Raw genomic sequence first — 27,336 nt, 5'->3', positions numbered from 1 at the left:
GATGGCAGTAGGGTATGTTTTTTGGTTTTATCCAGCATTTAATGTTGAATGCTAGTGATGGGGAGCTATGTTTACTCTTAGATGCCACAGGAGAGGCCCACACCAACAAGAGGAAGATCTTCCTAATGACTATAGCTGCCTTCAAGAAATAGGTTTCCCCACCACATCCCCCACATCCCTCCCCACGCAGCAAGGTCTTTATTTGCCCCAGTTCTCCTTGAGGTTTGAGGACCAGATGGCAGGGTAGACCCTGAGATCCCTGAAAACCCTACCACTGGGACAGTTCTGTGAGCTGACTATCAACCAGTGATTCTAAAGAAAATAAGCCATTCAAATACCTGGGTTCTGAGTCCTGGTGTGGGCTACTACTGTGGGCTAATGTGCTGGACTGCAAAGCTAGTTTGAGCTGCAAGGTTGGTGATGCAAGCTCGCCAGTCACTCCCTAGAAACCCTATACAGGGTCACTATGAGGCACTCCATAGAAACCAATACATTGTTGTTGTTAAGTGTCTTTGAGTTGGTTCTGACTCATAGTGACCCTGTATATCTAGAGTCAGGGTTTGAAGACTGTCTATAGTCAAACCCCCTGGACAGAAACTGGACTCGTGCAGCAGAGCCATTTGTGGGGTCCGGAAAGAGGGTTTTTCACAGTTTTTTAAAAAACAAGCTTTCTTTGGTATATTCAAGTACAGTCACTTTATTTGTTTGTACTTTAATTTTTATGCCTGTTGTTGTTAAGTGCTGTCGAGTTGGTTCTGACTCATAATGACCTCTGTATAGGATTTCCAAGAAGCAGCTGGTGGGTTTGAACTGCCGACCTTGTGGTTCCCAGTCTAATGCTGATCTTAAAACATCACACTGCAATAGTACTACAAGCTCATTAGTACTATAAGGCATATAGCATCTTTAAGAGTGGGCTTGTACTGGCTCATGAAAGTGAATCAAACTATGAAAACTTAAAATTAAATAAGTTATATTAGAAATAGGGAGGGGAAAACACTCAGAACTCATCACTTCCTAATTATTTTACTACCTGTTCGCTTGAAGCTATTTATATCTGTCATATCTGTAAGAGCTGTTGTTGTTGTTGTTGTTAAGTGCCGTCGAGTCAGTTCCGACCCACAGTGACCCTGTGTAGGGTTTCTGAGGAGCAGCTGGTGAGCTTGAACCACCGACCTTGCAGTTTAAATGGCTTTGCTGTCTGGCGCATTAACCCACATCCACAGTGCCACACCAGGACTCCCTGTAAGAGCTGTAGGTGATGAAAATGGTTTGCCCCCAACTGCTAACTTAAACGTTAGCAGTATGGGCCCCACATTAGTACTGTAGAATCAAAGGCCTGGCTACTCTGCTTCCGTTACGATTACAGCCAAGAGAACCCTGTGTGGCAGTTCTAGTCTGTAACCTATGGGGTGGCCATGAGTTGGAATTAACTGGATGGTAACTAACAACACATTGATGTGGTAGGAATAGAATGCAGTGACTTGCTACTATATTTGTCTTCCAACTCTGCAGTTGGTGATGTCATCCGGCCTATGGAGCTTCACATTAGCCATGTTGTTGTTAAGTGCTCTGTACAGGGTTTCCAAGGAGCAGCTGGTAGTGAACCGCAGACCTTGTGGTTCAAACTGACCTTGTAATCTAGTGCTTTAGCCTACAGTACCACCGCAGGAGGACAGTAGCCATAGTAGAGATGTTTACACCATCAAAACTGACCAACACTACAAGACAGAGCATTTTTCTTCCCAGAGAATCAGTTGTTAAACATTTCCTAGCACCTATAATTTTCATTCTATTCCCACCTTTTCCTATTTGTCCTCAATTTCCTACTCCCCAGAAACAGCCACTTTCATTCCTCTTAGCTGTTTCTTTTTGCACGTACCTCCATATGTCTTAATTACACGTTTTTACTGCTATATCTTGATTTGTTAAGTCTTAAGAAATTGCCTACTGACTTCCTGTTACAAAACATGAGGATCTAGCTTTGCTGAAGTTCGATCCCAGTTCTTTCTACACACACACACACACACACACACACACACACACACACACACACTTTCTCTACCTCTATTCTCCCAGTATTTTATAGCACGCTTCTTGTTTAAATAAATATTCAGAGTCTACATTATTAAATCTATGTAAATATTGTACAGAACTCATGACACACTGTGATGATATTAGCTTTCGCATACAAGTTTTTTCTGGAGTTAGCAATCACCTTGTATTGGTTGCTTGATTTCTCTATGGAACAGTGGTTCTGAGACTTTTCTTTTTAGCAGTGAAACTGTTATTTTTCAAGCAAATTTTATGTGGGACACTACTCTATAAGGGTGTGGAGCTATAAGATAAGCACTGGATTGCTAACCACAAGATTGATGGGTCAGACCCACCAGCTGCTCCTCAGAAACCCTATACAGGGTCACGAGTCAGAACCACTCAGTGGCACTTCACAATAACTATATAAGACAGAACCATCAGAGCCGCCAGTTCGAAAGGAGGTCCTTCCCTCCAGGGCAGTTGGGTAGAACCAAACAGGCTGTGCACAGCACATCTTTAGAGATCTCTCTTCATAGCAACAGGAATTTGATTTCATCACGTAATGTTTCTCTTTTTATTGGTGCAGGGAGGGCAGGGTTGCATCTGTTGTGTAAAGAGAGGTCCACCTAGAAGTAGATATGACATCAAGATCATTCTCTGCTTTAAAAAGCCTTGGTCTCTTCCCCACTACAGACCACCGATGTCCATCCTCCCCATTCTGACTAGGTTCCAGGAGTGATGCTTTCCCCATGCCTCCAGGGTATCCTGGAGGCCAGAAGCTGCTGTTAGCTGATGGCCACCTAGTAACTGACTGATTTGGTGTCCCTCAGGTCTGCCTGGGCTGGGCTGGACTGGGCTGGGCTGGGTGCCTAAAGTTTATTGTAGACAGATTTGTTCAAGGGATGCTCATTCAGGTGAAGGTGTTGGAGTCTGATGTAAGGGGTCTGTCAGAGAGTAAACTGGAAAGAGAGGCTGACCAGCAGTGGGCAGCCAGGGAACAACAAACTTTCGGAGTAAAATCTGTGTGAGAATCTTAGCTTTGTTTTTAGCTGGGTGACGTTCAGCAAGTTGCTTAACCTCTCTGAGCTTTAATGATCTCCTACTTAATTTACAGGATTGTTATGAGAATTAAAGATCATGTGGGGCACTAATATGGGCTAATGTGTCAGACTGTAAAGTTGTTTGAACTGCAAGGTCAGTGGAGCTCACCAGCTGCTCCTTGGAAACCCTATACAGGGTCGCTATGGGTTGGAATCAACTTGATGGCACTTAACAACAACAACAACAGATCCCAGGGCCACATGTGGTTCAACTCCTGCTTAGAATCTCATATAAAGAAGTCTAGTCCAGCTGCCCAAAGGTAATGGAAAAATATATTCTAATCCTGATTGTAGCCCTCACAAAGAGTCAAAGGGGATCCTGTTCATAACTGATAGCAACGCCCCCACCCCCACCCCCAATCCCTTTTCCTCCAGTCTCCAATTTCCCCACAACATACAGCATCGGTGAAGTTCTGGGTCCAATCTCTCTGTATTTTTCCATCTCTCTTTTTCTCTGCTCCGTTCACACCTTCCATATATCACTACCATTTTCTCCAGACCCGTTTTTCTCCACTCTTCCCAGCATAGCTGCATCATAACTAGTTAAAAGGTCTGAAAATAAGTTAACAAAGCAGCAGGTAGGAAAAGGACGAGGACAAGACCGAACCAACTAGAGCCACTGCCGTCGAGTCCATTTCAGCCCTTAGCGGGGTTTCTGAGACTGTAAGTCTTTACAGACGCAGACAGCTTTACTTTTCTGCCCCAGAGCAGCTTGGGGGTTTGAACCGCTGACTGTTCAGTTAGCATCCCAACACCTAAGAGCAGGACACCCGCTCTGAATTCATTCTTGTCCTATCACACTAGTGAAATATTCGACACATGTCGAAGAGGCTTGGCACTTCCTTGTTATACAAATGAGGAACTTAAAGTGGGAGGGGGCATGGGGCAGTATGACCTGTCCAAAGGACCCCTTCACATTTCTGACTGAGCAATATTTGCAGATGGGCAGTAGCAGGAGGAAAAAAACCTTCTCTCTTCTTTCCTCTAAAAGCTAGTGTTTAAAACGTCTGAAAGGTAGAGACACGTCATCTACCTACAAATTCCCCCTTCATTTTTGACCACCTTTGACGTTACTCTTCTTCTTCTTAAGTGCCCTTAAGTCAGTTCCAACTCTTAGTGAAGCTGTATAGGGTCTCAGAGGAGCAGATGGTAAGTTTGAACTGCCGACCTTGAGATTTAAACCAACCTTGCGGTCCTGTGCAAAGTATGGATTATTCCCCTTGCCCCAACACACACATGTTACTTCCCTGTGTGGACTGCTTTCCCTTGCCAGGTCATGGACTGTACTGCGTGCCTACTACGTGCCAGGCTTGCCAGGGACAAGGAAGACACCATGTGTCCTCAGTTGCTCACAGACCAATAGAAACAGACGGGGGTTCAGTGTCATTGTAGGAGCACAGGGGAGCATGTCATTGAGGTATCAGGGAAGACTTTCTGGAGGAAGCTTCATCTAGTTTGTACAATAGTGATTACTGTATCTCCTGAACATTCACTATGGTGATATTCTGCACATTAAGCCCCTGGTTAAACACATGAGCTCATTTAATCTTTACAACAGTGCTAAGAGGTAGGTGGTGTGATCCTCGTTTTTGGAAATGAGGAAACTGAGGCTCAGAGAAGGCTGTTGACTTTTTCAAGGCTGTGTAGATAAAATGTGGCAGAGCTGGGATTCAAACGCAGGCCTGTGTGACTCCAAAGACTGCATCCAACCATAGGTGTTCAAGCTGCACAAGAAAGTCACATGGGGGCAGAGAACGGTATCTTTTACCTTGTGGGCAGGATAATGTGTGACAAAGTCTAGTGGATGCAAAGGTTCAGGGCTCACCACTCACTGCCGGAGCTGTGGCAAAGAGCGTCTGCTGGATCCTGATACACATGTGCATGCAGCTCTGTGAATGTTCTGGAATGTGGGCACATGTGTAGGGCTAGGGTTGTGGCCTCAGAACTTTCGATGTTCAGGTGTATGTTGTTTGAAGTGCTGTCGAGTTAGTTTCAACTCATAGCAAGAAGCGGCTGCTGTGTTTGAACCGCCATCCCTGAGGTTAGCAGTGTAATGTTTATCCTAGAGCACTGTGGTTACAGGACTCAGTTCAGTGGAGAGTCACTTACTAACTTTAAACTTCTTTACTTGAGGAAGGGCACCTTGTCCTCATTGATACAAAGGGGCCATACAGACCGGCAGGCCCTGTCCCACCACTACCTGTTCCTTCAACACCAGTCAGAGGGGAGCAGAGGATGTAGCCACAGTTTGGTCCAGCCTGATGCAGGGACCCAAAGATGAATAATACATTGGCATATATTGAGGACCTTCCAGGCCAGTTGAGAAACCCAGAAAGACTCTCCTTTCTGAGAGCCTCCTCGGGGCCATCAGAGCTAAACTCGTCTTTCCCTTTCTTTCTCCTCTACAGACGGGCAGGATTGAGCCCAACTACCCCAAGGTCTGTGGTCACCAAGGCAACGTGCTGGACATCAAGTGGAACCCCTTCATTGACAACATTATCGCCTCATGTTCAGAGGACACCTCCGTGAGTTGCAGGAGGGATGGACCCTGAGGAAGGACCCTCCCTCCTCCAGGAAGTCTTCCCTATTAGACTCCCACCTCTTCCACCCGCTGCCCTCTCTCCTTTCTTTTTATCATTCTTCCAGCTTGCCCAGAATAGGGAGGAAGAGTTAGGTCTTGCACCTTTGGCTTGACCGAGTTTAGAGGTGTTGATTTTGCAAATTAAAACAAAAGCAAAAACAGAACAGTGTGATTCAGCACCTGACTGTGAGGGACAGGAGTGAGACTATGGACAAGGATGAAGGGGGGAAAGAAATAGAAGCATCGTGAGGAAATGAGCTTCTGCTCCTTGTGGGCTGGACACCATAACTATGTCATATGGTTGTGACCTCTGTGAGCTGAGCTGAGAGAGTGGGTGCAACTTATCCAAGGACACATGGTGGCAGCTCAAATTGGATTCCATGTGTCCCACCACTCAATGGGGAGAGAAATGAAACACAAGAAGAGAAATAGGAATCAGAGGAGAGAAGGGAAAAGGAAAAGAGATGGCGATAGAAGGAAGAAAGGGGAAAGAGGATTTGTGGAGGAGGAGTGAGAATTGAAGCTGCTTTCTGGCCACCCTTTCTTCAGGCTCTGCTGACTTTCACAGGTAAAGGGAGTGTCTGATAGGCTGGCAGCAGCCATCATGTTCCTGGAGAGCAGCCCAGGCTATTCCCCTCACAATCCCTGAGCAGCATCTACACACCAACTTGGAAGCAAGAGGGGGTTTCAGAGCTGCAGCTGAGCTGGTGAGGAGGGCCTGCCCAAGCCCAGGTGTGCCCAGGTGTACCCCTTTCAGTATGTATCTACCTAGTGGTCACTGCCATAGACCTCCAGGAGGCTGGAGCTGGAAGGAACCTAGGAGAGTGTGTTAGCTTGATGTCTCCCATCTTCCCGGACTGGACTGTGAGCTCCTGAAGACAGGGACCATGGCCTATTTGGCTCTAAATTCCCTGTATTCAGCACAAACCCAGCCACCACAGATAGGTGAATGGATAATTAGGGTCAAAATGGATAGCTAGATGCCTGCATGGAAAGACACATGAATCAGTAGATGGATGGATGGATGGATGGATGGGTGGGCAGATATCTGAAAGACAGACATCCAAGAGTCAACAGGTCGGTGGGTGGGTGGGTAGATAGATGGATGGGTAAATAGATTACTGAATTGTTGAATGGATGAGCACTTTCACATGGCTGGATGGTGGATGGAAAGAAGGATCCATGCACACAAGGAGAGATGAATGGATAACTGGATGATGAGTGAGTGGATAAATGGATGAATAGAAAAATAAATCATCCAGAGCAAGAGAGGAAGGTAGAGGTTCACAATAAAGAGTCTACGTTATTTAATGAAGTTGGAAGTGATGTTGGAGAGTCGTGGGAAGGGAAGAAGAAACTAGAATGAGCTTGACTACCTCCTGAAGGTCAGCATCCTAAGAATTTCTGAAAACAGCTCCAGTGAGTCAGGGCAGGTGGGAATGGAGAGAGCTAGATCATGTGGTGAACATGGTTCAACAGGTGTTGGTACTTTCTCTAGCAGCCTCGTAGTTAAGGTAGGCACAGTGATCAGGGCTCTGGACACAGACAGACCAGGGCTAGAGAAGGATGAAGCCAGGACAGAGAACAGTTGGTCTCTGGGTGCTTCCTGGGCTGAGAAGGAAGCTGATGAAGCTGATGGGTGCTGGACAGGTCCACAGGGTATGGGATCAGCAAGGAGAAGACAGGCAGCAGGTGGAGGTGTTTCCCAGTCTTAATTTCTGGATGCAGGGAGCTCAACAAGGAATGCCGGTCACTCATGATGGCTAGCTCCACCTCTGTCTACCAGCCGCAGGAAGCAGACGGCTCAGGAACTTGGGGCTGCCACTTGTAGACCTCATCCACCCACTCTGAACTGAGCCCCTTACCTACGTGTAGCCCTCACAGCCACCCTATGAGACTATGGCTAGAGAACTGAGGACCTCACCCTTCAATCAATGAAAAGTGGATGTGGGAAGCTTTGGGCTCTCCTGCCTGCACCCCCTTGTCCTCACCAGGGAACCTGCTGGGAAGGAGAAGGGCCATGTCTGCAGAATTCCTGGCTGTCTGGCTCGGTCTCAGGTCGAAACTTCTGCCTGAATCACCGGCTGACTCTCTAGCTCAGCACCTCGTCTCACCTGACAGTCAGGTGTTTCATCCTCTGGAACTCCAGCTAATAAGCAAGACATACATGGTGTATGCAAGAAAAATATACAGCATCAGCGCTGGCCACACGAGCCAAGCGACTCTCGAGTCCCTGCATGATGATTAAGTAACCATAATGTGCCCGATGTCTTCCTGGTGCTCGGGTTCAAAGAGCTGGGCTGTAGAATCTGTTGGACCTGAGATTGAGTCTTAGCGCCATCACTTAGCAGCTGGTGACAAGGGCATGTCACTGTATCTCTGAGTCTCAGCTATGCTCAGTTATGCTTGAAAACAGGAATAATGATCATCCTCCCTTAGGCAGTCTTTGCCTAGCACTCCCTTTGTCCCTGCATGTTGTTGTTGGCATCCCGTTGGCTCTAATTCAATGTTAACCTTGTGTACAACAGAAGCAAACATTGCTCAGCCCTTAGCCATCCCACTGTCTTTGGTCTCTTTGAGCCCATTGATACAGCTGTAGTGTCAGCCCATCTCATTGAAGGGTTCCCTCATTTTGGTGACTCTCTCTTTTACCAAGCATGATATCATTTTCCATCAGTTGGTCTTTCTTGATGATGTATCCAAAGTAAACCTCAGCTAACCTCAGTCATGCTCTGGAAACAACCCCACCTTTATAGAGAGACCTCACTCACCAAAATGTGAAGCAGAATGAGGTCACTGGGTTGTGTACCCAGGGATGAGAGAGGGAGTCTTGTTGACCAGGATGCAAGGAGAGGTAGAAAGGGTTGAGACTGCATCAGAGGCTGGACCTTGGAGGAGAGGCAAGATTTTGACCAGAGAAAAAAGGTGACCAAGTTCCAGGAGGAGATGTGGCATAAGCAAATGTGTGAAGGGAGTATGCACAGTGTGTTTGGAAAACCAAGAGTCATCAGGTGAACTGGAGCCCCAGAGTGGTGGTCAGAGAGCAGGAAGGAGGCTGGGGCCAGAGGGAGAAGGCTGGGATGCCGCTGAACTCTCAGGGTCCCAGCTTAATCGGGGACCCCTCTGGTGGAAGGCTGTGTGGGAAGCTGTACATGCCCACCCCCAGGACCAGGGAAAGGATGCTTGGGGCTAGAGGGATCACTCCTGCAAGCTTTATGGAAGGGGTGGGCTGAGTTTGCTGCATGGCTTCTGGGATTTGGATCAGTGAGAGAAGGGAATGCACCCAGCAGGGGAGGGGAGTGGCTGGGGGGAGCCTAGGGAAGGACCAAGAGAGCCGGTTAAGTCTCCTGATCTGGGAGAACTAAGCTCTGGCTCCAGCTGCCTAGAAGCAGCAGTTAGAACCCCAGCCCACCCCTCAGGTCTCTGTCCCTCCCCAACCAGGGACCAAGGATCTAGGCCTTTCAGCCCACTGGCTCCTGTGGCTACAGCCCAGCCCCTTGTAGAGCAGGTCCCACAGAGGTCTCAGAGGAGTGCCATGGCCAAGGTCACCAGGTGGTTCCTGACCCAACAGCCCGTCACCAACAGCCCTGGTTTTACAGGTGAGGTGACGGGCGCTACCCATGAAGGGGCAGACTGCTCAAATTCACCAAACACTTAGTGTTTACATGACAATGTCTTCTCTGTGCAAGGTCTCCCATACCCGGCCCAGAGCACACAGAATGGGCATCCCAGCCTGGGCCCTGGGTGGGGACAGAGATATAAAGGACAAGGATCCTGCAGCTCCGAGCCACGGACTGGGCCATGGCCCTCAGGGCTGTTCTAATGGCACCTGGAACCCCAGTCCCAACACTCCCTTGGTCCACTTCAGCTCAAATGGCCAGCTTAAGAATCCTGAAGTAGGTGTTGTCAGGGTTAGATGGTCAGTCGGCAAAGCTGTCACATGCCTATACTGTGCCACACAGCAGAACCAGCCTTGTTTGATAGGTGGGCCACTGGGATCCAGGGGGAAGTTGTTTCCTGCAGCTCTGGTCCCCATTTCTCCAGGTAGAACCTGCCCGCCCTTCCTCCTATCTTCCCCCTGCCCCTTACCTCTCAGAACATTCAGAGGGCATTGAAGGGATCTAGAGACACCCCTCCCTCCTGCCCCACCTTGAGCTCCTTCTCCATAGTCCCCATCTTGGCGAAATCGTCAATGAAATCAATCCCTGTCTCCCTCAGGCTCAGCCTCCTCTCCTCCAGGCCCCGAAACCTGAGGAAGTCCTCCTGAATCTAACCTCCATCCCCCCAGTGAAGCAGATGAACATACCCAAGCCCTTTCCCAAGGGGCTCCCATCCTGCGGGAGGGGTGAGGGCTGTAACTCTCCCTGGCATCTGGCAGAATCCAGTTCTTTCTGCCGCTGGGTGATGTCACCTATTGTTGAAGGGGTGTGCTTTTTATAGCTTCTGCCGCAGCTAGGGAGGGCGGCTGGCAGGCACTATCGGTTTCCAAGCTGGCCACCGCAGCCTCCTCCTCCTCGGGCTCCCAGCTCTTCTCCGGGGGCTGGCTGCTGCAGAGAAGGAGAGGTTTTTGACATCTCAAGGAGAGGGAGAGAGTGATCCCCAGAGAGAGAGGGAGGCAGGCCCCACTCTGCGGCAGGCCTAGCTCAGCATCTTTCCTTTGCCTCTGTGCAGGCTCCTCCTCCCCGCCCAGAGACGCTGCCCCTCCAAGAGGAGCTGGGGGTGGGATGGGGCAGGATGTCAGCCCTGCTGGAAACAGCCGGAAGCCACCCACCTCCCTGCCTCCTCTCCAACAAGCTCCAGAAGCAAAACCTCCAGGAGCTCAAAGAGAGCAGCTACTTTCCTATCAGAAATGAGAGGTGCCACAGAGGAGCTGGACACCTGGCAGCTGCAAAGAAAGGCCAAGTGTGGCTGAGTGGTTGAGCAGCCAGGCTTAACCATCCACAGACCTCAGTTCAAACCCAGACCCTGCCAGTTCTTGGGCATCTGTTGTTGTTGTTATGTGCCGTGGAGTCGGTTCCAATTCATAGCGACCCTGTATAGGGTTTCTGAGCCTGTAAATCCTTACAGGAGCAGAAAGCCTCATGTTTCTCCTGTGGAACAGCTGGTAGTTTCAAACTGACGAACTTGAGGTTCACAGCCCAATTCATAACCAAGCTACCAGTGCTCCTTTACCCTTCTGTAAAATGGGCATCAGGTTGGAGTTGTCATGACAACTAAATGGACAAAGAAGGGTTTCACATTTACCATAGCCCCATAAATAATTATTGTTATTCTCTTAGGTGGATTTTACAAAGGATTAAATAACTTGCCCCACTGAGGTGTGGCCAGAGAGCTGGGAATCAAAGACCAGACTAATGTCCTCCCCAACTGAACATCATTCTTTAGTCTCTGAATTCCAAACAGGCCCCTCTACTGCTGGTTTGCAAAGCAGACTAACCTGGGTGTAGGATTAACAGCTGAGAATCCAGGCGAGAAATTCCCCACCCAGTTCCCCATTCCAAATCAGTATGAAGGAAGCAATTTCCCATTTATGTAGACCACCAGTAGCCAGAGGAAGGGTTAATCATACCCCCAAGTTGAGGACGAGTCACTACTAAACCAGCCGATGGTCAAGAGGCTTTGTGACTTTTAGAGTTCTTCCACTGGCTCATCCATTCAACAAGTACATCTCGGGTGCCTAGACACTGTTCCTGAACGGAGCTGACCATCAGTGGGAGGCCTGGTGGCTTGCTGGTGCCCCAAGACCTATACAAAATTTCTATACAAGCCTTGAGCCCTGGGGTGTCACCTTAGGATAAGCACTGGGCTGTTTTCCTTATCTTGCTAACCTCAAAGTCAACAGTTCAAACCCACCAGCTGCTCTTGGAAACCCTATACAAGGTTTCTAGGAGTCGCAACCGACTTGACCACACAGGGTAACAACATATAAGCCTTAATTAGTATTAAATGGGAGTCCTGGTGTGACACTGTAGGATAAGCACCAGATCACAAGGTCAGTTCCAACCACAAGGTCAGCACTTCAAACCCACCAGCTGCCCCTCGGAAACCCTATGTTGTTGTTATGATTAAGTGCCATGGAGTCATACCAACCCTGTATAGGGTTTCCAAGGAGCAGCTGGTGAGTTTGAACAGCTGATCTTGCAGTTGAGACCGTCCTCATGGTTGAGTACTTATCCCACAGTGCCACACCAGGACTCCTGGAAACCCTATACAGGGTCGCTATGAGCCAGAACTGACTAGACAGCACATAAAAACAACAATATTAAATAAGCTTCCTTAAGTTATTAAGTACAGGTAATTGGCAAGGTAGCTTAATTGTTTTCCCTTTATTTAGTCTTTATAATAACTCTGTTGTAAGGTCTAATTAGCCTTTCAAATGAAAAGACTGAGGGTCAGAGAGGCTAAGTAACTTGGCCCAAGTCTCAGAGCCAATCAGCTCAGGGCCTGGATTTAAACGGAGCTTGCCAGATCACAAAGCTGCTACTTTGTCAGTCCACTTCTCCGTCCCCCGTGCACAGGGACACTTGGTTTTGTAACTTTATTAACAGACCTTATCAGACTTTGCCTTGGCCTCCACTGCATAGATCCACCTCCCCCACAAGCTGAACTCCTTGAGACCAAGGACTGTCCCCACAGTGCCTAGCGTGTGCAGTACAGGGAGGGGCTGAGCTTATTGTGTTGGTTTCAATGTCACTGTCCCTATGCAGGGGACAGTCCCAGGCACAGCTGGCTTTCAGGGGAGTGCCTTTCGCCGCATCTCCCCACCACTTCCTTCCAGAAATCCGGTTTGGCAGACCGGATTTGATCAAGTTTCCTGTTGAATTAAAGTCATCTCCCAGAGCAACCTCTGGGCAGATGCACTCCACCCCTCCCATGCTCTAGACACTCTTTGTTTCCAACAATTCCCTTCAATACTAAGGGATTCGAGTCCCTTTTTCCAGCTACTTTGGCCCACTGTAAGTTTCAGCTTCTCCTCTGAGCTCCTGTGCTCCATAGTGCTAAGGGTTGGCTGTAGCCTTGGATCTGGCAAAGCCCAGTCTCTTCCCTCAAGCGTTGTATTCAGTGACGCCAAAGGCAGAGACCTGTGGAAGATTAAATAATACTGACAATGTAAATGGGAAAATAGAAGCCCAGGGAGCCAATATGGCTAGTAGGGAACAGGTTTAAGGCAGACTGCCTCTCTCGCTCTCTGTGGGATGCTCCATCTCAGTTTCCATGAAACAGCCCTTTTGCCTGCCACCTGCAGCCCTGGGCTCCACTGGGCTAGATTAATTACCCCAGGAGCCAAGGCACAGACACCTGCACTCTCTGATGGTTGAGCCCCTTCAGACTCAGAAGGACTTTCTGAAGCCTAGCAGATTTCAATCCCATACTTCTGAGAGGCACATAAGTATCCACTCATTTTCTAGACAAGAAACCTGAACCTTGGGGAAGTTAACTGGCTTGTTCAGTCACCCAAGTAATAAGTGGGCATGAGAGTATGGGTGGAGCCTCCCAGCTTCCCACTTGTGTGTGTACCTTAGCCTGGCACCTGGGTAACCCAGGGATACCTCAGTCAGCTGAGCCGCTGGGAAAAATTAAGTTGTTCTGGGAAAGGGCCATTTCTCTGAGACTCTGAGCCCAAGCAGGACTTCTCTGGGGACTTGATGGCAAGGTGTGACACACACAACCTCTGGCTTTATCTGCTGCCCTGCCAACTTGCTGCATCCAGGTCACTCATTGATCTGTCCCTTCCCCCCTGGCCACATGTCCAACTTCAACCTGTCATTTCAAATCTGCTGTAAGCGTTTCCTCCTCTAATTCTGCTCTTTCCCAAGCCTCCTACCTCATCACCCCTGAAACTGGATTCAAGGCTTCCCCAGCCTCTGTGCTCCCCAGTTCTCTGCTTCATCTGCCCCGCTGTGTGCTGTTCAAGAGTAGGTGCTGGGAAAACTCACCATGGTATCCATTGATGCCTGGCTCAGAAGGGGTCTTCAGGAAGTGATGGTGGAGGAAATATATGAGACTCAGCTTTCTCTCCCAAAGATCTTTCTCAAAGACTAGGGGAACATCCCTGCCCCAATCAAGGTTTATACAAGAAGGGTTGCTCCTTGTGTCTGCTGTCTGCAAGATGCAGGATAAGGTGTTCATTGAGGAGGTCCTCAGGTCCCAAATGCTTCCCCACTGCCCCTTTGAGTTTCTCCCCACAGGGTCTGAAAGCTACTAGAACTCCCTACTCAAATGCAAACATTGTTGTTGTTGTTGTTAGGTGCCATCTGAGTCAGTACTCCTAGCAATGCTATGCACAATAGCAGGAAACACTGCCGGTCCTTTATCATCTCACAACTGACGTCAAGTTTGAGCCCATTGCTACTGCCACTTGGCCAATCCAGCTCATTGGGGGTCTTCCTCTTTTTTGCTGACCCTACAGTTCACCAAGCATGTTGTTCTTCTCTAGTGACTGGTCCCTGCTGATAATATGTCCAAAGTATGAGAGATGAAGTTTGTCCATCTTGGCCTCCAAGGAGCACTCTGGCTGCACATCTTCCAACACAGATCTGTTGGTTCTTCTAGCAGCCCATGACACTTTCAATATTCCCCTCCAACACCATAACTCAAATGCATCAATTCTTCTACGGTCTTCCTTATTCACTGTCCAGCTTTCACATGCATATGAGGTTGTTGAAAATACCATGGCTTGCACCTTAGTCTTCAAGCTGACATCTTTGCTCTTTAACACTTTAAAAAGGCCTTGTGCAGCACATTCGCCCAGTATACTACATTGTTTGATTTCTTGACTGCTGCTTCCATGAGTGTTGATAGTTGATCCAAGAAGAATGAAGTCCGTGACAACTTCAATGTTTCTCCATTGATAAGAATGTTGTTTATTAGTCCAGTGGTGAGGATTTTTGTTTTCTTGACATTGAGATACAATAGATACTGAACGTTGTGTTCTTTGATCTTCATCAGTAAATATTTTAAGTCTTCTTCACTTTCAGCAAGCAAGGTTGTATCATCTACATATCGCAGGTTGTTAGTGAGTCTTCCTCTAATCCTGATGCCACATTTTCCTTCCTATAATTCAGCTTGTCAGATTATGTGCTCAGCATACAGGTTGAATAAGTATGGTGAAAGAACAACCCTGGTGCACACCTTTCCTAATTTTAACCATTTGGTGTTCCCTTGTTCTGTTCGAACACCTGCTTCTTGGTCTGTGTACAGGTTCCTCATGAGCACAATTAAGTGTTCTGGAACACTCGTACTTCAAACCAGGCAAACATGGATGGCCAATAAACAACGGTAGGGGGAGATGCTCGGTATCCTTAAGAAACAAAGCATGTAAACCCAAGCAACTGAGAGATAATATTTTTGAGCTATTGCATGAACAAAAATCCATTTTTGAATATGTGGTTTTGCAGACATAGGTGAAGAAGGTGTCTCAGACTCTATTAGTGAAAACTAGGACAGCTTTTGGGGACAATTTCACAGTAACTATTTTAAAAATCAAACACTTCCAGGCATGTATCCTATAGAAATATTCACACTAGTGCACAAAATTTCATTACATGGATGTTCATCACAGAATGAATTACAATAGTTTTTTTTAAAGAATTGGGCAGAACCCAGGTGTCCATTAATTACTGTTGTTAAATTATTGTTGTTAAGTGCCATCAAATTGTTTCTGACTCACAGCCACCACATATACAACAGAATGAAACAGTGCCTACGGTATCTCCACAATTGTTAGTTTCTGCTCTTTGTTGCAGCCACTGTGTCAGGCCATCCCATTGAGGATCTTCTTCTTTTTCACTGACCTACTATTTTAGCTCTGGTAGGGAAGTGGTTATGAAACGGGCTGCGAACTTTAAGGTCAGAAGTTCGAAGCTACCAGCTGTTCCACAGGAGAAAGATGAGGCTTTCTGCTCCCATAAAGATTTACAGCCTTGGAAACCCTGTACAGGGTCGGAACCAACTCTATGGCACATAACAACAACAACAACTATTTTACCAAGCGTGATTATCTTCTCAAGGGACTGGTTCCTGCTGATGGTATGTCCAGAGTATGTAAAACAAAGTCTTGCCATCTTCTCTTCCAAGGAGTATTCTGGCTGAGCTTCTTCTAAGGCAGATGTGTTTGTTCTGGAAGTGCAATATATTCAATATTCTCTGCAAACACCCTAACTCAAATGCATCCCTTCTTCTAACATCTTCCTGGTTTGTTGTCCTGCTTTCATATGAGGTTATTGAAAACACCATGGCTTGGGTCCGGCTTACCTGAATCCTCACGCTGATATCTTTGCTCTTTAATACTTTAAAGAGATCTTTTGCAGCCGATTTCCCAAATGCAATATATCATTTGGTTTCCTCACTACTGCTTCCATGAGTATTGATTGTGGATCCAAATAAAATTAAATCCTAGACGTCAATCTTTTTCCATTTATCATGATGCTGGTTATAGGCCTATTTGTGAAGATTTTTGTTTTCTTCATATTTAGCTGAAATCCATACTTAAGTCTTTGATCTTCATCAGTAAGTGCTTCAAGTCTTCTTCACTTTCAACAAGCAAGATTGTGTCATCTGCATAGCACAGGTTGCTAATGAGTCTTCCTCCAATCTTGATGTCTCGTTCTTTTTCATACAGCCCAGTGTCTCAGATTATTTGCTCAGCATACAGATGGTGAAAGGATAAAACCCTGACACACAACTTTCCTGATTTTCAACCATTCGATATCCTTTTGTTCTGTTTGAATAACTGCCTCTTGTTCTATGTACAGGTTCCTCATGAAAACAATTAATGTTTTGGAATTCCCATTCCTTTCATTGGTATCCATAGTTTGTTATGATCCACACAATTACATGCCTTTGCATAGTTAATAAAACACAACTGACTCAACGGCACTTAACAACAACAAACATCCTTCTGGTATTCTCTGCTTTCAATCAAAACATATCAACAGTGATAACCCTTGTCCCACAGCCTCTTCAGATTCCAGCTTGAATTTCAGGTAGCTCCTTGTCAATGTACCATTACAACTGTTTTTTACCTATCTTCAGCAAAATTTTACTTGCACGTGGTATTTCTGAAATTTGTTGAGTCATTTTACTATGAAATGGGCACAAATATGGATCTTCTCAGTCAGTTGGCCAGGTAATTGTCTTCCAAATTTCTTAGCATAGACGTGTGAGCCCACCTCACACCCCCAACATTGCATCCAGTTAATGTCTCTTTATATTGTTGTTCTGAAGTTCTGTCAAATCGGTGCCAACTCATAGCGATCCTGTACAGGGTTTGCAAGGAGTGGCTGGTGCGCATCTGAACCACCAAACTTGCAGTTCAAACCAACCTTCTGGTCCAGTACTTATCCTGCAGTACCACACCAGAACTCCAGCTGTTTCTCACCACTGCCTTCAGTGCAGCTTGGCCTTATTTCTTCAGTATCATCAGTACTTGATCATATGCTACTCTTTGAAATGATTGTTGACCAGTTCTTTTTGGTACAGTGACTGTGTATTCCTTCCATCTTCTTTTGATGCTTCCTGCACCCTTCAATATTGTGTCCATTGTTGTTATTGTTAAGTGCTATCAAGTCAGTTCCACCTCATAGCGACCCTGTACAGGGTTTCCAAGGAGTGGCTGGTGGGTTTGAACTGCCGATTTTGCAGTTTAAACCAGCCTGATGGTCCAGTTCATTATCCTGCAGCGCCACAGCATAGAACCCTTCAATATTGCACTCAAGGCTTGACGTTTCCTTCAGTTCTTTCAGCTTAAGAAATGCTGAGCATGTTGCTCCCTTTTGGTTTCCTAACTCCAGGTCTTTGTACATGTCATTATAATATTTGACTTTGTCTTCTCAAACTGTCCTTGGAAATTTTCTGTTCATCTCTTTTGTGCCATCATTTCTTCCAGTTGTTTTGTTCTTGTTAAGTATCGTTGAGTGAATTCTGACTCATAGTGACCCTGTGTAGGGTTTCTAAGGAGCAGCTGATGGATTTGAACCACCGACCTTAGGGTTAGCAGTCTAGTGCTATTCTGCAGTACCACACCAGGAGTCCTCCAGTTGCTTTAGCATCTCTGTAATCAAGAGCAAGTTTCAGAGTCACTTCTGACATCCATTTTGGTCTTTCCTTGCTGTCTTTTTTCATGTATCTTGATGTAATTTCATAACTCGTCTGATTTCCAGTCATTTAGTGTTCAATGTGTCCAGTCTGTATTTAACACAGTCTCTAAATTCAGGTGGGATGCAATCAGCATTGCATGTTGGCTCTTGTGGACTTGTTTTAATTTTCTTTAGTTTCAACCTGAAATTGTGTCTGAGCAGTTGGTGGTCTGTTCCACAGTTGGCCCCTGGCCTTGTTTTTCGCTAATGATACTGAGTTTCTCCATTGTCTCTTTCCACAGATACAGTTGATTTGATTACTGTGTATTCCATCTGTGAGATTCACATGTATGCTTGCCATTTATGTTATTGAAAAAAAGATATTAACAATGAATAAATTGTTGGTCTTGCAAAATTCTATTATGCAATCTCCAGTATAATTTCTATTACCAAGGCCTTATTTTCCAACTACCAATCTTTCCTCTTTGATTCCAACTCTTTGCATTCCAGTAATTGTCAATGCTTCTTGACATGTTTGATCAGTTTCAGACTACAAAAGCTGGTGGTGGTGGTTATATGCCATGGAATCAGTTCCGACTCAGGGTTTCCGAGATTTGTAAATCTTTACGGAAGCAGAAAGCCTCATCTTTCTCCCGCAGAACATCTGGTAGTTTCGAACTGCTGACCTTGAGGTTCCGAGCCCGATCCATAACCACTATGCTACCAGAGCTCCTTGCACCAGCTAAACTAACTGTTATTCAAATGTATGCACCAACCACTAAAACCAGTGGTAAAGAAATGGTGTTAGTGGTTGGTGCATACATTTGAATAATAATTAGTTTAGCTCGTCTTTCTTGTTCCCATTTCTATCATGTCAGTTTCACAGGGCAGAGTAGAGCTGTTCTTAGTGCTTCAGAAACTGTCGATCTCTGCAGTAGCAGACTGAATTATACATTTAGAAATTGGTGAATTGGCATATGTTCTGCTATGTACAGTCTCAACACAAATAGGAACAATAAAATAAATGAAATATACAAAATAATAGTAATAAGGTAGATGTAAAAATGGAGTCCTGGTGTGGCGCTGCGGATTAATGCACTAGACTGCAAAATCAGTCTGAACCACAAGGTCAGTGGTTCAAGCTCACCAGCTGCTCCTTGGAAACCTACACAGGGCTGCTGTGAGCCGGAACTGACATATCGAAGTGGGCACTTAACAACAACAACAACAACAAACGTAGTGGTAAAGGAGCCCTGGTGATACAATGGATAAGCACTTGGCTACGAACAAGAAGGTTGACAATTCTAACCCACCTAGCAAATCTCAGGGAGGATTACCTGGCAATCTGTTTCTATAAAGATTGGTGTTGTCAAAGTGCTGGCGAGCCAGTTCCAGCTATATAGCAACCTTGTGTAGGGTTTCCAAGGAACAGTTAGTGAGTTTGAACCATCGACCTTGCAATTCAAACCGACCTTGAGGTCTAGTGCTTATCCTATGATGCCACACCAAGACTACTCTGTAAAGATTACAGCCAAGAAAACCCTATGGGGCAGTTCTACTCTGTATCCTGAGACTGTTGTGTGTTGGAACCAACTCGTTGGCACCCAAACAACCATATGTAATGGTGTAAAAGGATACTCACTGTCTGTTATGATATGAGAAAAGCAAGTTGCAGAACAACATGAATACTAGCATCCTGGAGCAAAGCCCTGGTGATATAGTGGGTTAAGCACTGGGCTGCTAACCACAAGATTTACTCTGCCCTGGCGTGGCACTGTGGGCTAATGCACCAGACTGAAAAGCTGTTTGAACTGCAAGGTTGGCAGTTCAAGCTCACCAGCTGCTCCTTGGAAACCATATACAAGATCGCTATGGGTCGGAACTGACTTGATGGCACTTAACAACAACAACATAGGATCATTCTAGTCTGCCCTATAGGGTCACAGTGGGGTTGGGATTAAAAAGGAAATAAAAGGTGTGTGTGTGTGTGTGTGGTGTGCCCACCACAAACTAGTTTTCACTTCAGGAGCCACTGCCTCTGCTGTCTGGTGCTGCTGTAACTGAAACACCACAGTGGATGTCTTTAACAAGCACACTTACTATTTGTCATTTTCTAGCCTTGCTCCCCTGCTTACAGGACTGCCTTTGACTTTCTCTAACACGGTTTCCACATTTATTCATCATCCTCAGAATTATAAGTGAATGGCTAATATTCCATATTGATATGGCATAATAGATTAAATTATTTTCTGAATGTTGGTCATTTTGAGTGTTTCAACATCTTCCATATAAATGATGTTGCAAAGAACATCTTCATGCGTGGAGCGCTTTGCTTTAATTGAATTTTAAGAATGAAATTATTAAGTCAAAAAGAATAATATAAATGTTTTTATGGGTCCTACTAAAGATTGCCAAATTGCTTCTCAAAGAGTTACTCTGATTTATAATACTACCAACACCAATAGAATGTATGAGCTTCAGTATAATCTTGCCAACATTGGCTCTTACTTATATTTTTCAGTGGCTATTTTAGTAGATTATAATGGTGCCTCAAAGCTGTTTTTCCTGTTTTTCTCCTTCCTAGCAAGGGTAGAATTTAGATTTTCAAAAGCCTTGCTCTTTCCTATCTACCCAACAACTCACAATGACCCTACTGGACAAAACAGAACTAACTGGACCCTAGGACTTCCGAAAGGAGCTCTGGTAGCATAGTGGTTATGAGTTAGGCTGCTAACCTCAAGTTCAGCAGTTCAAAACTACCAGCGGTTCCGCAGGAGAAACATGAAGCTTTCTGCTCTTGTAAAGATTTACGGTCTCAGAAACCCTGTACAGGGTCGTTATGAGTTAGAACCAACTCCACGGCACATAACCACTACCAGGGTTTCCTAAGCTATAAGCGCCAAAGAAACAGACTGCCACATGGTTCTCCCTTGAGATGGCTGATGGGTTTGCACTATTGACCTTTTGGTTAGCAGCCAAACACTTAATCACTGCACCACCAGGGTCCTCTAAAAGACCGTAGACAATAAGGATGAGGACGATGGCAAATCATAATTCCCTTTGTCTTTGTTGTTGTTACCTTGGAGTCGGTTCCGACTCATAGTGACCCGCACAAGGTTTCCAAGGCTGTAAATCTTTACGGGAGCAGACCGCCTCATCTTTCTCCCGTGGAACCGCTGGTAGTTTCAAACTGCTGACCTTGAGGTTAGCAGCCCGATTCATAACCACTACGCTACCAGAGCTCCTTAGGGCACTTTATAATTTACAGACCTTTACAACCATCATCTCATTTTATTCTGAAAAGTATGAGGGGGGCCTCCGAAAGTTCAGGGAGAAATTCCATTATATTTTCATTTCATTTTCCATGAACTTTTTGAAATCCCCTCATATGTCTCGCTTAAGTAACAGAAGCCCACCAAGGCTGGTATAAATAATTGAGGGACTTATTCAAGAATTAGGAGGCCTTGGCTGGCACAAACTGTTAAATACTCAGCTATAAATCAAAAGGTTGGCTGTTCGAATTTACCTAGAAGCACCAAGAAGAAAGGCTTGGAGCTCTACTTCTGAAAAATCAGCCATTGAAAACCTTGTGAACCAGCTCTACTCTGACACACATGGTGTTGTCTTGAGTCCGAGTCAGCTTGAGGGTAACTGGTACCGGTATTCAAGAATTGCAAAGAAATAGCTCAGCTTCTCTCTCTAGGGCAATGATCTCTTTTCTGCTTCTCTCTGCATGTCTGTTCCATCCTCCCCTCTGCAGATCATCTTTATCTGCTGCTTTATCAGTGTCAACAAGTCTGGAAAAGCAGCTGCAGCCAGGCTCTGCCCAGGCTTCCAGTTCTGATCATGTCGCTGCCTCTTAGCTCACCATCTCTCACGGAATACTCAGGAGCTCCCAGCCTCCCAGAACTGTCCCTTCTGCTCAGGCATCCATCCTGGGTCAGGGAGAGGAGCAGGAGCATGGTCACATGATACAAACAGGGGTGTTGGGGCTGACAAGTAGAAGGAAGGCAGATTCTCTTAGAGGTGTGCAAAGGGGAAGCAAAGATAGTCTTATTAACATAGCATGGTGGTTAGCATCCATGGTGCCTGGTTTTCCATGCCAATAACAGTATGCTAATAACAATGATTCCTTAGGTTTGCAGAGACTTCTCAGAGAAGACCCTCCTAAGAGAGAGGAGACTGTCTCTTCCCTCTCCAGTCATACCTGGAACGTCCTATCGTGCCTGCCCTCCCCCAAACCACAGTCACAGTTCTGCCCCCGTGTTCTGAGCCAGGCAACACCTCTCAAGGCGGACCTCAGAGGGCCCCAGGGTGGAGAGAGAGGGCCCTGCCCAGCCAGACTGGCCTCTGTCCTGCAGGTGCGGATCTGGGAGATCCCCGAGGGAGGGCTGAAGCGGAACATGACAGAGGCACTCCTACAACTGCATGGGCACAGCCGGCGTGTGGGGCTGGTCGAGTGGCACCCCACCACCAACAACATCCTCTTCAGTGCTGGCTATGACTACAAGGTACACAGCCCCGGCAGGCAACGTGGACTGAGCCAACTCAGGGAGGAGGGAAACACAGGGTTACTTTGGAGGGACTGTAGGCAGCATGTTAACCAATATTGTTTCATTGATTCATTTGTTCATTCATTCATTCACTACTGTGAACCCCACCATTTCTGGGGACCTGCTTTCTAGCCTCCTCCACGGTGGCTGGGGGCACCTTGGCTGCCTTCTCTGGTGGTTGGAGGTTGAAGAGAAGTCAAAGGTCCATGTCCACATCCCCTGCATGGCTACTTCTTAACCCAGAAATGGTTACTGCCCTCCCGATGGGGAAAAGGAGCCGCTTAAGCTGCTGGAGAGGCCAGGCACGCCCTCAAAGGAATGTTTACACAGCACTCTGACTAGTTTCAGAAACAGCCCAGGTCAGCGCAGGGATCTGCCCAAACACATTGGTGAATTTGTGTGACGGGGTTGGAACTCAGTGGCCGTATCCTACATCCCAGCCCTCCGTGGGTCATGTGGGAAGGGATGGTCTATCCAGGGCCATAGCATGCAGACAGGACAGCCCCCTAGACCTCAGCAGCGGGGCTGACCCAGCCTCCTGCCATACGACCTCATAGGTCCTCATCTGGAACCTGGACATGGGCGAGCCAGTGAAGATGATCGACTGCCACACAGATGTGGTTCTCTGCTTGTCCTTCAACACGGACGGCAGCCTGCTCACCACCACGTGCAAGGACAAGAGGCTGCGTGTGATCGAGCCCCGCTCTGGCCGAGTACTGCAGGTGGAGCCCATGGTTTTTGATGAGAGGGGAAGGTGTTGGGGCCGTGCCTGTCCCCTTCTCCCAGGCATCTGCATTTGTTCCCTGGGACTGCTGTCACAAATTACCACAAACTGGGTGCCTTAAAACAACAGAAATGGAGTCTCTGACAGTTCTGGTGGCTCCAAGTCCAAGATCAGGAGCTAGGCTGTTACCGAGGCCGCAGCGAGGACCCATTCCTTGCCTTGCCCAGCTTCTGGTTGCTGCCAGTTTTGTTGGCTTATAGCCACATCAAGACTGTGTCTTCACATAGTCAGTGTGAAGTCCCTTTGTCCCTCTCCTATGTGACATTTGTCATGGTATAAAGATTCACCTGGAGTTTTGGAAGTAGCTTATCAGAAGGATAATCCAGGTGAAGTCCTCACTTCAAGATCTTTAACTTAGCTACATCTACCGAGAGACGTCTTCTGCAAAAAAGGAAGCATTCACAGATTCTAGGGGTTGGGACATGAATGCATCTCTTTAGGGGGCCACTACCCAAGTGTCTAGGGCCTTGGCTCACCCTGCTCTCTCTGTCCCTGCCAGGAGGCGAACTGCAAAAACCACAGAGTCAACAGAGTGGTATTCTTGGGGAACATGAAGCGGCTCCTCACCACTGGGGTTTCCAGGTGGAACACAAGACAAATCGCCCTCTGGGACCAGGTCAGCTGAGGGTGGTGGGCACGCATTCTCAAAGGAAGGGAGCAGGTTACCTAGATGTGAGCTCATGGGTCCTCTGGTTCCTGTTGTTGTGAAGTGTCTCTGAGTCACTTACTAGATGGGGCAAAAGTGGGATGAGGCTTGGCATCCGGGCTAGACTGGGCCTCCATTGCCCCAGAACCTCACATTCAGGTGTGTGGGAAAGAGTCACGAGGCTGGAGGATTGGGGCAGAGGATAGCTCCTCGGAAGGACCAAAGTCCTGTCTATCCTTGTGTGGAGAGCAGAGAAGCCAAGGGACACCCTGGCTGGGGCTTGGAGATGACCACAGATACATCCTGAAAAGGCAAGCATTTCTACAAGCACATAAGCATGTGCTAAGATTCTGCCCTGGAGTGAGACATGGGGCCCACTGGGCTTGGGGGTCCCCATGACACTCCTTACCATGGTTCCCAGAACCCACAGGGCCTCCTGGTCAGCATTTTCACCCTGGGAGTAGCTGCAGACCCCGGTGTTCATCTGTGCCCATGCTTAAAGCCTGGTTGCACTCCCAGCTAAGTGGTCACCAGTGTCCAGTCTCCTCCCTGTCATTTCCACACCCACCACCTCACTCAGAGCAGAGGGGCCAGCCAGTGTCAGGGTTGGTTGTCAGCCACTGGTGTAGGAAGAGAACACTCAAGTCCCTGTGTCCCCATCAGTTAAACAAGGGAAGTGGACAAGAGGCATTTGTTAAGATCTTTGCAGCAATGGACTGCTGTGTTCTGGAAAGAGCCGCAGAGGGCACAGAGGAACAAAACAGAAACGCAGTAAAGGAGGGAGGGTCCGAAGCCCAGGATCTGCCAGCTGGGCTTTGGCTAAGGAAGCATCTCTGGCTTTCCATGGAGGTCATTTCTTCTGAAGGTCGGGAGTCTGGGCTTCGCCACACAAGCTCCTGACACCACCAGTTGGGCTTCCTCTGCAGAGATGAGGCTGGGACACAGAAGGGATTCAGGGGTGGTGCTCAGCCTCACCTGCAGATGTTAGAGTCAAGGCTGAGGCCCAGAGAGATCAAGGGCGAGTAATGGGTGTGGGAAGGAGGGCTGAGAACAAGTCCCCTGCCTACCACCTGCAGAGCCCTTCCCCCTGCCCTGGGCTGCTTTTGACAGCAAGGAATTCTGCCTTGCCCCCACCCATCTGCGGTGTGTCTGAATACAAAGGCAACTCAGCTTTTTTTTTTTTTTAGGGGTTTTGCTGGGATTGGGAAGATGAGGTCTCATCAGCCTAGTCATGGGCTAATGCCCCCTCCCTGCCCCATCTCTGCCCACAGGAGGACCTGTCCATGCCCCTGATCGAGGAGGAAATCGATGGGCTCTCTGGTCTCCTGTTCCCCTTCTATGATGCCGACACACACATGCTCTACTTAGCTGGAAAGGTAGTGAGGAGAAAGGGGGCTAGAGCCACCTATGGGACATCCTTGACCCCACTGTGCCCATCTCTTGCCTCCTCCCCACTCAGGTGTCCTCCACCTGACCCAACCATCCCTGAACACCGACCTCCCCTTATCCTCAAGTCCTGGTGTGGTGCTGTAGGATAAACACTGGACTGCTAACCACAGGATCAGCAGTTCAAACTCATCAGTCACTACCTAGAACCCCTATACAGGGCTGCTATGAGTTGGAACTGACTTGATGGCACTTAACAACAACTCATATCCTATACTTCTTCTCACTGAGATGGCACTGACTGAGAAGTCCTGAAGAAGTGAGTCTTTGGAGTCGGTTTTCCATTGGAATAAGGATCCAGAGTTGAAAGTACAGTGACTAATGATGGAGCCTGAAGACCTACCAGGAGATCTTTGGTGAAGATGGGCTGCTTTGTCAGAGAGCTGTTTACACACACAAACATAACATCCCACTTCAACAATTCCCCTGTAGCAGGTCCATCTGGGCTTTGTCAAAAGTGCCTAGGCACAGCAGGGCGCTCTTCTGCATACCCCTGGTATTAGGGCCTGCTCAGCCCTCCGGCCCACTATAGTCCTCACCCCTCTCTCTCCTTGCCTCCAGGGGGATGGGAACATCCGATACTACGAGATCAGCACTGAGAAGCCTTACCTGAGTTACCTCATGGAGTTCCGCTCCCCAGCCCCACAGAAAGGCCTAGGTAAGAGGGGTCCAGAGTCTGTCAGCTCCTTCCACTGACCACCCAAGGTGGCATTATCTGGGACCCCAACCCTCACCATGGGTAGTGGCATGGAATAGGAGTCTCAGGTCTTACCTGCCTTCTAGGGTCTGCTGTGCCTCTCCTCAGCTGAGTAAACTCAGGCAAGTAGCTTCATCCTGCTGAACCTCAATCTCCTCATCTGTCAAATGGGAGAATCAAACCTGCCTAAACCCCTCACCAATGTAGAGTGAAGCTCAGCAAGTCAAGTGTATTGTGAGCTGGGCAGTTGGTCCAAACCCATTGTTTTCTTAATCCCAGCACACTGGTGTCGGAGGAGGGAGAAGAATGCAGATTCTCAATTCCCCTACCCAGCCTCTTCCTACTACACCAGACTTCCTGGTGCTAAGGAACAGGGGGGGGTGGGGGAGTGGGGGAGGCTGGACCGGAAGAGACCATCCCCTACCCACCCTCCAGGTGCCCTACTTACTCTACTGCTTCTCCTCCCCCAGAGAGGCAGTGGTGTGAACATTCTGTGTGACCTCTGGGCACCCAGCAAGCCCCAGAGTGCTTGTTACCTTAGTGTCCTGGTCAAGAGCCTGGACTCTAGAGCCAGTCTGCCTAGGCTTCACTCCCAGCTCTACCACATGCCAGCTGTATGACCTTAGACAAGTTACTTCCCCTCTCTGTTTCCTGGCCTGTTACATGGAGATAAGAGTAGTACTCACCTCACAAGTTATGAAACTTGTAAAGTGTTTAGAAAAGTGCCTGGGATATTTGTTGTTGTTGTTAAGTGCCATTGAGTCAGTTTGGTCTCTCAGCAAGCCTGTATAGGGTTTCCGAGGAGCTGCTGGTGTGTTTGAACTGCCCAACATAGTAAGTGTTTATTGCACTACTGAAGTGTCTACTACAGGTAACCAATTCATTAGTAAATTAATCAATTCATTAGTAAAGTAATCGATTCATTGTAAATTAATCCATTCGTTAGTTAAAGCCATTGATTCCTTAGTAAATTAATCCGTTCATCAGCAATTTAATCAATTCATTAGTGAAAATGCAGGTGTTTTAGAAGGGGATTTCTAAGGCTAAGTCACAGTTTCTGTTGGTGAGTGTGGCTTCTGGAACGGAGGTCCATACCCTGTCCTGGAAACCCTATCCCCAAGTCTCCTTCTTGCCCCCACCCCGAAATCTACAGATCTTCACTGTTTTCCTTGCCCATGGAACTGTAGGATAAGCACTGGACCGCAAGGTCAGTTTGAACTGCAGGATAGGCTGTTCGAACTCACCAGTCCCTCCTCAGAAACCCTATAGAGGATCGAAATGGGTCAAAACAAGGAGCTCTGGTAGCATAGTGGTTACTAATCGGGCTGCGAACTGCAAGGTCAGCAGTTCGAAACTACCAGCTGTTCCATGGGAGAAAGATGAGGCTTTCTGCTCCCGTAAAGATTTACAGCCTC

General features: G+C 47.4%; 1 protein-coding gene across 1 annotated transcript in view; it reads left to right on the top strand.

The window, feature by feature from the left end:
- CORO2B (coronin, actin binding protein, 2B) overlaps positions 1 to 27,336 on the top strand; it is a 95,376-nt gene that overhangs the window by 57,120 nt on the left and 10,920 nt on the right. Inside the window, exons 2-7 of the mRNA XM_006866553.1 lie at positions 5,546 to 5,662; positions 22,157 to 22,306; positions 22,906 to 23,070; positions 23,632 to 23,748; positions 25,050 to 25,154; positions 25,786 to 25,882. Coding sequence (XP_006866615.1) covers positions 5,546 to 5,662; positions 22,157 to 22,306; positions 22,906 to 23,070; positions 23,632 to 23,748; positions 25,050 to 25,154; positions 25,786 to 25,882 — 751 coding nt within the window. The remainder of the gene's footprint in view (positions 1 to 5,545; positions 5,663 to 22,156; positions 22,307 to 22,905; positions 23,071 to 23,631; positions 23,749 to 25,049; positions 25,155 to 25,785; positions 25,883 to 27,336) is intronic.

The sequence above is a fragment of the Chrysochloris asiatica genome, unplaced genomic scaffold (assembly GCF_000296735.1).
Source record: "Chrysochloris asiatica unplaced genomic scaffold, ChrAsi1.0 scaffold00092, whole genome shotgun sequence".
NCBI classification, from domain to species: Eukaryota; Metazoa; Chordata; class Mammalia; order Afrosoricida; family Chrysochloridae; genus Chrysochloris; species Chrysochloris asiatica.
This window is presented reverse-complemented; position numbering and strand designations above follow the sequence as displayed.